General features: G+C 49.2%; 1 protein-coding gene across 1 annotated transcript in view; it reads right to left on the reverse strand.

Moving 5' to 3' along the window:
- LOC106809700 overlaps nt 1–10,581 on the reverse strand; it is a 67,785-nt gene that overhangs the window by 31,602 nt on the left and 25,602 nt on the right. Inside the window, exons 2-4 of the mRNA XM_014812869.1 lie at nt 2,296–2,514; nt 1,872–1,910; nt 545–690 (exon numbers count right to left, since the gene is read on the reverse strand). Coding sequence (XP_014668355.1) covers nt 545–690; nt 1,872–1,910; nt 2,296–2,514 — 404 coding nt within the window. The remainder of the gene's footprint in view (nt 1–544; nt 691–1,871; nt 1,911–2,295; nt 2,515–10,581) is intronic.

Raw genomic sequence — 10,581 nt, forward strand, 5'->3', positions numbered from 1 at the left:
TTTAGGAGCGGATGTCTCCGCCTGGGAGAATGGTATTGACAAGCGGTTGGTCTTGTTTTAGAGAGCAAAGAATTCTGCTTAATGCAATACCATGAAATTATTCTAGACTCGCAGGCAAAGTAGAATAATGTAGTCGTGAAATAGCACTATTTTCCCGTTTTTCCGTTGTACACTCTAGGTATTATCCGCTCTTGATGTAATGTATCTCTAATGTATTCTATTGCAGTCCAATTACTCCCCAGAATGCAGGAGAAGGCACCATTTAGCACCATTTTTTGAAAATTTTCCTGGGGGGGCAAGCCCCCAGAGGCCCAGACCCCCCTAGCGGCGCGCGCGACTGCGTCGCACGCGGATCTACCGCTTTTCATTCAAAATAAGTTGGCATGTATGACATGTGATAAGCATCGCTGGTATCATATACTATTAGTATTATATCATGGCGCGACGAAGCGCCAAGGAAAGAATTTATATATTATGTATAGTTTCACAAGAATCCAAGATAAACAGCAATCCTATGTTCGTGATTACTTGCTATGTTGTTTACCTTCTCTCTGTAGCGAACTTCAAAGCGTTGGTCGGCGTGCAGCAGCGCCACCCCGTGGGATTGCGGAGAATGACCACCGTTGGAAAGGATAATTTTATAATCGTCATCACCGTGGTCTAACTTCAGCCACATCATGAACGTGTTTCCTGCAAAGGTGTTAATGTCAGTTATAAGATGTTCTCTACTGCTAATCTTGTCTAGACATCCTATACCAACACGCTGAGCGAGTGTTTAAACTTTATCATTTGAATACAAGTGCAACTGATACGCCAATAGTTTCGCATGTACCGAACTAGTATATATAATTAGGTAACATTCTCGTATAGCTATACACACATACATGTAAATGTCTATGTATAGTTCCATATTTTGCTTTCTCAATCACTGTAAAAATTAAGATGTTTTATGCAACATCCCTGTTACCGTATATCCAAACGCCATTTATACTATTTGTAACGCCTGCTTGTTTAGTAGGTAGCCTATACGCGACATGCAATATTAAATATTAATCACACGCAAAAATCAGTTATCATGCCCTACGTTTAGATGCCAGAGCCGCTTTACTTGCTAAGTTGCTAGCACTATCGAAGAAAACACTGAATAACTGAACTAATTTTTTCGAAAAGAATTCCTTGGCATGCATTGGTATTGTTTGAAGTCAGTCGTTTTCCAAGAAGAATGTGGTATCAATAAATGAATAAATAAATAAATAAATAAAGTTATATATTGCGCATGCATACTTTTATGTTGTTGGAGGGGGAATGCTTTATTCACATGGAGCATGACTATATTGCTCACTATAAGACTCAATGATCTAAGCTTAGCATTCCGACCATCTGTGTGTGAAACCTATGACTCATGCAGTCGTGAAATCCTACATCCTACATGCTGTGCACGCACTCTATTCTTTTGCGATAAATCAAATGCGTGCAAAACTTCATTGCGTTTGTTAGCAACAAGAGACTGTATAGAGCGGCGTGCTCTATGTAGGCTACAGAAGTCATTTCCTTTCTGGAAAGTACCGCATGCAAACACACGTACATACGGACGAACGAACGCACACACATACACGCTCACACATACACACACACACACACACACACACACACACACACACACACACACACACACACACACACCCACACACACATCACACACACGCATGCACGCACGCACGCACGCACACACACACACGCACGCATGCGCAAGTGTGCGGACATATGAACGCAATCACGTATACGCGCAACCACACACGCATGCAGGCAAGCACACGCGGGCACACGCACGCACGCACGCACACGGACGCACAAACACGCAGAATAGACACCTCTGTGCAGACTCTCTCCAAAGGTAATTCCGTCTCCTGCTGAAACAAATTCACTTATTAATATCCGATCATGACCTGTCACATTGTCACTTTAAAATATAGTCGATATCTTGTCACTTTGTCATATGGTCAATGTCCGCGCGTCGCCTCTAGCTTTGTACACCGTCACCCGCTAAACACATTCTAATTTGAACAAAATCATATCGATAAAGAAACGATGACAGAATCGAACGCGAACGTGCTGCCGCTCATAGTCGTCAATTTTCTCGATGACGCACTCTACGCATACGTGTATTTAACGTAATGACGTCACGTGCGTTCACGCGTTTGATCTTCATGCATCGAATTAAGGTTCCGCGCGTTTACGGCACGTACACGGCGTCGCCGCCGTGTTACGTGCTGGTATATCCGCCCCTGTACGTACCATCCATGCATTTCTCAAGGTCGACGAAACAAGGATTGAGATCTTCCTCTCTGCCGCCTATCTGCACCCACTGATGCTTGCCGTTGAGCGTCAGGGCGTTGCCAACGACGCCGTCTATGACGCCCGGGGCTCCGAACACCTCGGCTTCTAGACCGGATGGATTTACAAGATGTCTGCCATCCCGGTCGTCCATCGGTAGGAAGTAATGCGTGATGGGACCTGAGAACATAAACACAAGTGTATATGCATAGGCGCGCTTCAACGATCATTAAATGCGCATTAAAATGCCCCATGCTCATTAGCGTTGTGCTTAGTGTTTAAAGGTGAGGTGTCATGGATCGCGAAACTACAAAAAACTGCTGGTCCTTAACCTAATTCGACCCAATCTCCATAAATCAGAGCGTGCGTTCCTACAGCAACGTATACTGCCAGCTAGACCTGTTCCCCGTCGCTATTCCACGAGAAACACAAGGCGGGCGGTCACACCCGTGAAAAACACAAAACACCAGTAAACAGCAGGTCGCGCAAAATGTCGCGGTGTAAGTGCAAATGGGAACATCCTTTAAATAAATAGAAGGGGAATTCTAAATGAACTAGTATTATTGATATAAGTTGGTTTTCTTGGGCTTTTTGTAATAATTATCAACCGGTAGCATATAACTCAATATTATAATCCACGCCGCGGACTTTCTGTATAATTTTTCAAACAGTAAAATGTTCAGTAAAATGTAAAAGAGAAACATTCTTCAGACTTATTCAGATTCTCCGATAGCAAATCCGAAATGTAAAAGAGAAAAAAATTCTTCAAACTCCAAACTTCAATTCTTTAACAGATCCTCCGATAGCAAATTCGACCCCAAGTAGGTTTTGCAGCCTTTAAATTATTAGGCAAAAACGAACAGCAACCAACGTGAACGTGTATAAAAGCGTTCTGATAAATTACCATTAGTAATTGCGATGGCACAAATATGTGCACCAATATATTGTTCACCAATATGTGTGATAATATGTGCCATGATAATATGTAGTATGTACCATGGTAATATGTGTATGACCAATATGTGTAATAATTTGTGCACCAATATATTGCATGGCACCAATATGTGCAATGTTGTGCGTACTGTAGTCAGGTAGGTGCATCGTGGGTGGTACGTACATATACTCGGTGAAGGCATAAGTGGTCCTAGTTAATTCTACTCTGTTCACTTATAGTACTTTGAGACTAACCCACAGCTAGAGAGCCAGCCCACAATAAGTGGAGAGAATCTAAAGAGGGCCTTGCTTGCAAATACAGCAGCTATACCTTACATTGCTTATTGCTTATCCTTGCAGCGTTACGTCTGGCTATGACAGCGTTTTCGACTAACCAGCAGTCTGATAATATCAGAGTAGATTGTACAAACATATCGTCTTATTTTTGATAATATCAGCTGCTAATAATGAAAAAATTTTGTCATTATTTTATTGTCAAATAATTTTTGTCATTATTAGCTTCTGATAATATCAAGAGCGTATTAAGAAGCCTTCTTAATACACTCTTGATAATATAATATAGATCGCGCGCGTGTGCTGTGTTCGGCTGATATCACAGCCTGCTGTGTACGGTGGAGTATGAGTTGCAGGCTCGCATATCTGATGTGGACTTCGTGATGTGAGCTTCATTAAGGAACGCTGTGGTCCCTACAGGCGCGGCCGCTGCGCTATTTATGTCTAATACAGTTCACGAGCAGCTATATTTGAACTCGTCCATAAACAACGCACATGTTTCCCCGCACGTGTGATTCCGCCTCTTCGTCGTCTCTGGTATTTTGAGAGAATGCATGAGAATGTATAATAAGAGTGAAACAATATACACTGCGATGTATCAACTCGCTCTTCTTCTGATTAGTCGTATAGCCGGGTAAAGGTTACGGTGTTCGTTTCTGAGGAACTATCGCACGAAACCCACGAATCAACAGAGATACATGATTATCACGTGCCATTACGGTGGCTGTTTATTTCCCAAGGGGCATCACTGGGGAATAACGGAGTATAGCTTTATCAAGGTTTGAACCTATCAGTTTTCTCTTATTTTTGAATTTCTAATTAATGTACGATGTTAAGTTCAAACGGCAATCATGTGATAAATACTTTAATTGTACATCAACAAGTCAACATTATGAATCTCTACTCATCTCAATTATCATCCTGCACACACACGCGCGCGCCCACGCACACACACACGTACGCGCTCATACACAAGATGGAAGCTGTAGAGGGGGTATGTGTGTACAGCAGCTAAATATAGTAGTGGGAATATCCCTCAGCGAGCTACAAGGAAGACATAGGGAGTGGAGGAGAGAGAGAAAGAGAGAACGAGAGATGGCGAGAGAGCGAGAGAGCGAGAGAGAGAGAGAGAGAGAGAGAGAGAGAGAGAGAGAAGAGGAGAGCGAGAGCGAGAGAGGAGAGAGAGAGATGAGCAGATGAGAGAGAGAGAAGAGAACAGAGAGAGAGAGAGAGAGAAAGAGAGAGAGAGAAAGAGACAACGAAGAGGCAGCGTGCGAGAGAGACGAGCAGAGAGAGAGAGAGAGAGAGCAGAGAGAAAGAGAGAGAGGAGAAGAGGGAAGAGAGAGCCGAAAAAGCAGGGAGAGAGAGATGAAGGGAAATAGAGATGAAGTGGAGAGAGGAGAGAGGAGAGAGGAGGAGAGAGAGAGAGAGAAGAGGACGAGAAAGAGATGGGCGAGAAAAGTTTAAGAGAGAGAGAGAGAGAGAGATGAAGAGAAAAGAGATGGAGGAAGCAAGGGAGACGCGAGGGAGAAGAGAGAAGAGAGAGAGAGAGAGCGAGAGAGAAAGAGGAGAGAGAAAAGGGAGAGCGAAAAAGAGGGAGAGAGAGATGAAGGGAAATAGAGATGATGGAGAGAGGGAGAGAGAGAGAGGAGAAGAAGAGAGAGAGAGAGAGGAGAGAGAGAGGAGAGAGGTCAGAGAGGGCAGAAAGGTAGAGAGGTAGGGAAAAAGAGCAGATGGATGGGAGAGAGATGCTTATACCGGCCGCCGCACACCCGCCCATCTGCCCGCCCGCCCGCGCCTTCCACAGTAAGTAAGCTCTCTTTGAGACGCGTCCCCGCAATATCGATGCCGTAGTTACGTCGCCATGCTTCGCGCGTAGAATGCCGCAGGCGCGGCGCAAACTAACACCGCAGCCCGCCGCGACACGACACCCCCGGCCCTCCGACGCACCGTACGGGTTCCAGTACTGCACACAATGATTACACTTCACGCGCGCACAGGCACGCTCCACGATGCATGTTACTCAGGCCCATGACCACGCTCAAGCTGCGCCCTAAAATGCCGAAGGCTAAAAGTTGGCGTCATTTTTCAGCCGCCAGCGCGTTACATCGTTCGAGGAGAAACATGTAGAGCAGATACGCCCACAGACATATGGGCCCGGACGGAGGGCGGAGAGGACGGCCTATGGAGGCAGGAGGACGAGGAGAGAGCAAAAGGGGGGCGACGAACAGGCGGGAGCAAGGTGTATGACCTGGTAGGATTGAGATATGATACACAGACACTAATCATGACGTCGTGGGACGAGGCCAGCAGAGGAGTTGGAATAGGGGGAGGGAGAAGAATGAAGGAGGCGAGGGGAGGCGAGGACAGGGCGGGGAGGAAGGATTGTATAAGAGATAATCACAGACACGTAAGCCAGCCGTCGGTAACTGGCAGAGGGGAGTAGTTTGGAGGAAGGGCGGGAGTGGGATATACCGCGTGGGTTCGTAGGCAAAGGAATGTGGAGGTATAGGTCGAAAAGTAAAGGGTCGGAGCGACGGGTATGAGGCAAGGGAGAGAGAGAGAGGACAGGAAACGAGAGCGAGAGATGGGAGAAGAAAGATACGGCAGCAGAATGTAATTTATATTGGCGGTGGACACGATTGCGAGAAGTCGCGCACGTCCGAACGCGATGCACTTCGGTATATACTGACAGGGCAGCCATACGCAAGAAGCGCGCGTGCCCTTATTTCGTGAATTATTGAGGGGAAAGAGCCATTTACGAATCGGCTACTAAATCATATCTCCTGTCAGCCGACTCGGTCGTCAATATTTAATGACGAATCAATGGCTCATCTTTTTATAGAACTTATAGAGATTGATAATTTACTCGGAGCTCCGAGGCTGCTGTTGCCGTGGATGCGCTCTGCGCGAGGTAGCGGTACGGTACCCTAGGACTGTATGGTGGTTACACTCCGTGTTCGCAGTTTATTATGTCTTCTGGCAAAACAGCTAAACCACCGGCGCATCGGTGAAGTCGCTTGTGGTGCGGACCTATCGCTTCGCTTTAGATTGCGTGAAACGAGGCGTCTCGCGTGTAACATACACACATATCGTGCCGCATAGGCCAGTGAATATATGTAGCCAACATGTAAGTAGATTTGATCATCCGACGGCATGAGGACACAATGGTGAAGAATATAAAAATGCTGGGGCATAACGGCCCAATCGCCGCTGAGCGAAGACTAAGCTGTCGCTGTGTGTGACATATATAATACACGGGAACTATGATGTCACACCGTCATACACTACCTGTGAGGGGCCTGGGTGAGTCCTAGTGTTAACTGGCCCTTACTGATATACCGACACTGTCGCTCCTGCCTTTTGAACGAAAACTTTGAGAGAAATTCTGTGAAGTCCGAAATAGATCTATCGGTTCAATATCTAATGGAGATAGGATCAGCCACTTCGTTTCCGTGCAGCGTTGGTGTCAATAGCGCAGCTATCCTCGAGGATGAGGTATGTGGGGGGAATTGCGTGTGTGGCAGGATGGTTTCCACACACCGCTCCAACATAGAATGAATTGGTGTAGCGCGATTGCCACTCTCGCAGATAACACGATAGCCTACACATCTAATTATCTCTTGTAACGACTTTATCAGAAGATCATCAGAAGTTTCTAGTCGTTTCTAGAGGAAATCTCAGTATAGCCTATCCCTAAGTTCTAGTTAAAAGATATCTCACAAGTAGTTCAGGTTACCTAATCATGCGGACTATCCCACTCCTCACACGCTAGTGGCGACACAGCTCTCTGCTAGTGACTTGTCTCGAGCGGCGGACGGTTCGCTGCGATTACTCTAAGCGACGGAGGTAGCATTGCTTATACTCATGCCTACCTCGCAGAGGACTATACAATTAGGCATAGTCCTAAGGAAAAAAAGAAAAAAAAATAGCATTTCGCAATATGTTATGTTGACTTATGTCAGGTCGTTGTCTATAGGTAGAGCTCAGTTCATACAAAGCTAAAAAGTTTTCCAGGCTCAAAAAATCTTCGCGTATGGTCATGTTAATCATAGTGCAATATATAGTATTATATATTATACTAGTATATAATTATTGATCCAGTCCGGATCGAATACATATCATTGCTTGGTTTTTATGTGCTCTTAGTGTAGTTCTCGTTATTAGTTCATAAAACCATCGTGTAGGCCTCGTCTCTGTGAAAAAATGGGCCAGGCAGGACCCACCTAAAACGATGCGGAAACGAGAACCCTGGGACTAACGAACAATTAAGACAGAGAGCCACGGGAGGTGGTGGTAAGGAGGGTGGGGCGGGGGGCGAGAGGCGTCCGGGGCGGGGGGGCGTGAGGGGGCACGCGGCCCGGGGGGGGGCGGGGGCCCTGTCCCTGGCCTGACGTGATACCGAGCCCAGCTCACCTCACTCCCCCCCACCCCACGCTGTCTTTCCGCCCCCCCCCCCCCCCCCCCCCGAAGCGGGATCTGCGACCCATGCCTCTATGCCTGCTTGCCTCCCCCACCCGGTTTGTTTACTCGAGCGTTTGCCCTGTGCGTAGCTGCCAAATAAACGACCCTGGCGGCTCCCCCCGCCCCTGCCCCCCTGGCCCCGCCTGCCTGCTTGTCTTGACCCCTGTCTAGTCTCCTAGCCATGCCACCCGCCCCCCGCCCCTCCGCCCCCCCCCCTCCCCCCCCCGCGACCCTTGAACCTGTACTGCCTGTCTGTCTGCCTGCCATACCTGTCTAGCTGACTCGTCTGGCCATACCTGTCTGGCCATGCCAAGCCTGCCAGCTCGTTGACTGTCTGCCTTTTATAGGACGTGTCCTGAGCCCCCCTCCCCCGCCACAGCCCCCCCCCCTCGCCCCCAGCCTGCAGCCGGCTTGCCCCCCCCACCCACCCTCCCGCCCATCTTTTCTTACCGCTGCCTGACCTGTCCTACCCTATCCGCGCACTTGAGTATGCCGGCCGACCGTAAATAAATTGTGTCAATGTCAACACGTAAGACGTGACCCCACTGTCACTGCAGTCCCTGAGAGAGACAAGCCGAGATATAGGTGCGCGCACCCACAAGCCGATCTGTCACCCTGATGGGCGGGCTCGCGCGACTGACTTTCATCTGTTTGCCCACTAAAGAAATAAGATTAAACCCTGCGAGGAGTTGTAACAATAAGTTAGGTCAGCGCTACCATGTCTACCATGCTGCCTGCCTGATGCTTGCAATCCTGTACGCGCTTGCTCTCAGCCGCGAGATCCGACTGGCACCTGACATGCTAGCTGTTCTGGATATATCGCATCCCGCCCTGATTGTAACCTTATCAAATACTACTAAGTCTATAAATATAGACTGCACAGCGCTATGATTAATTATAACGAATACACTTAAGAGTATGTTCGTAGAACCGTACGCCCTGGACTCAGACGTTTACCGGGTATCGACAGAGACCATATTGACCTGCCTCATGGCTCATGCGACTTCTGCCTCGTGAAATCTGTCTGGGGTGTCGACCATGCATTCACGCTGGTCGCACTGGATGCTTCTCTGCGTTGCGTCGTAAAGCTAGCGTCTGCCAGGGTCCTGCGTTTGTCTACTTCAGACTGTCTGACCTGCTTGCGCTGCGCTGACTAACTGTCTCCTCGCACTGGTCGTGTCTCCCATCGCCGCAAACTACTAATATCACATTCTGCCCTGCCCGTATCTTTGCCTTCTCCCCTCATTCGCTCCGTTCTGCTCTTCTCTCTTCTCCTCGAACCTTCCTTCACCGTCGCTCCCGCCTTTACTGTTGACCTACCCACTCCACATTACCTGACCCCCCGGCGGGTATAAAACCCCACCTACCTCCAGCCTTACCTCCTACTGCCCCTCCGACCGCCCTTAACACGACGTCTAGCTCTACCACGGATGTCTGTGTACCAACTACTCTTACATCCCTCTCTCGCTCTCTATTCGGCCCGTCCGTCAGCTCCCTCATCCTCCCTCATCTACGCCCCTATTCCCACTCCTCTGGCTGCCTCTCGACCCGACGTCTTGGATTTGTGTCTGTGTATATTTTATCCTTACTCCAGTCACACCGCTTCCTCCCGCTGTTCCCGCCCCTCCCTTTGCTCCTCCTCCTCCCCCTGCTGCATTCCTCCTCCTCGCCCTCCGCCTCCCGGCCATATCTGTCCTGTGCTACTCTGTCTACACTGTCTTTCCTCGCAATTCGCTACGATGTAACCGAGCTGGGCGGCCGCGATGAGCCCGCAATTTCTAGCTCTCGCTACTTCACCTCTGGGCGCGCTGGCGCTGCTGTACTGGGTGGAGTATATGCAGTAGCGTGCCGTGTCGCGCGTTGTGTCATCATGTGTGGACGTACTGCGTTACTGTCGTCGGGTGTGGCGGCCGGCTGCGGTCGTTCAGGTGCTGCGCAGACCCCACACCCCGCACCGCCTGCGCGCATTCTACCGGAAGCAGCGACCGTTAACTACGGCATCGTATTGCGGCGCGGTCTCCAAGATGACTACCTTAGCGGGCTCCGGCCGCCGGTCCCCCAGCCCCCCAGCCCCGCACTGCGGGCGGCGAATGGCGGGCCTGTGCGGCCGGGCCGGTTATAGCATCTCTTGCTCCTGCATCCTCCTCTTTTCCTAACCCTCCTACCTTCTCTGCCTCTGCTGCCTCTCCTCTCTCTCCTCTCTCGTCTCGTCTCTCTGCTCTCTCTCTCTCTCTCTGCGGGTCTCTCTCCCCAGTCATCGCTACTTTCCCCCCCTCCTTCTTGCCGCCTCCCTTGCTCCTTCGGCATTGTCTAGGCTGCGCCTCTCGCTTTCTCCTCTGCCCGTCTCATCCTGCTGCCTCCTCCTGCTCGCTGCAGTGCTCTCTCTCTCTGCTCTGCACACTCTGTCTCATGGTCGGGTTCCTCCTCGCTCTCGCTCGCCTGTTGTCGCCTGCCTGTTTCGGCCTCGTCTTGCGCTTAATTCCACAGCTGTGTGATCGGTCGACGCTCTACTTTCTACTCCATTAAATCTTAACATCTCTATTGACACATCTCGAC

Source organism: Priapulus caudatus, unplaced genomic scaffold, assembly GCF_000485595.1.
Source record: "Priapulus caudatus unplaced genomic scaffold, Priapulus_caudatus-5.0.1 Scaffold378, whole genome shotgun sequence".
NCBI classification, from domain to species: domain Eukaryota; kingdom Metazoa; phylum Priapulida; class Priapulimorpha; order Priapulimorphida; family Priapulidae; genus Priapulus; species Priapulus caudatus.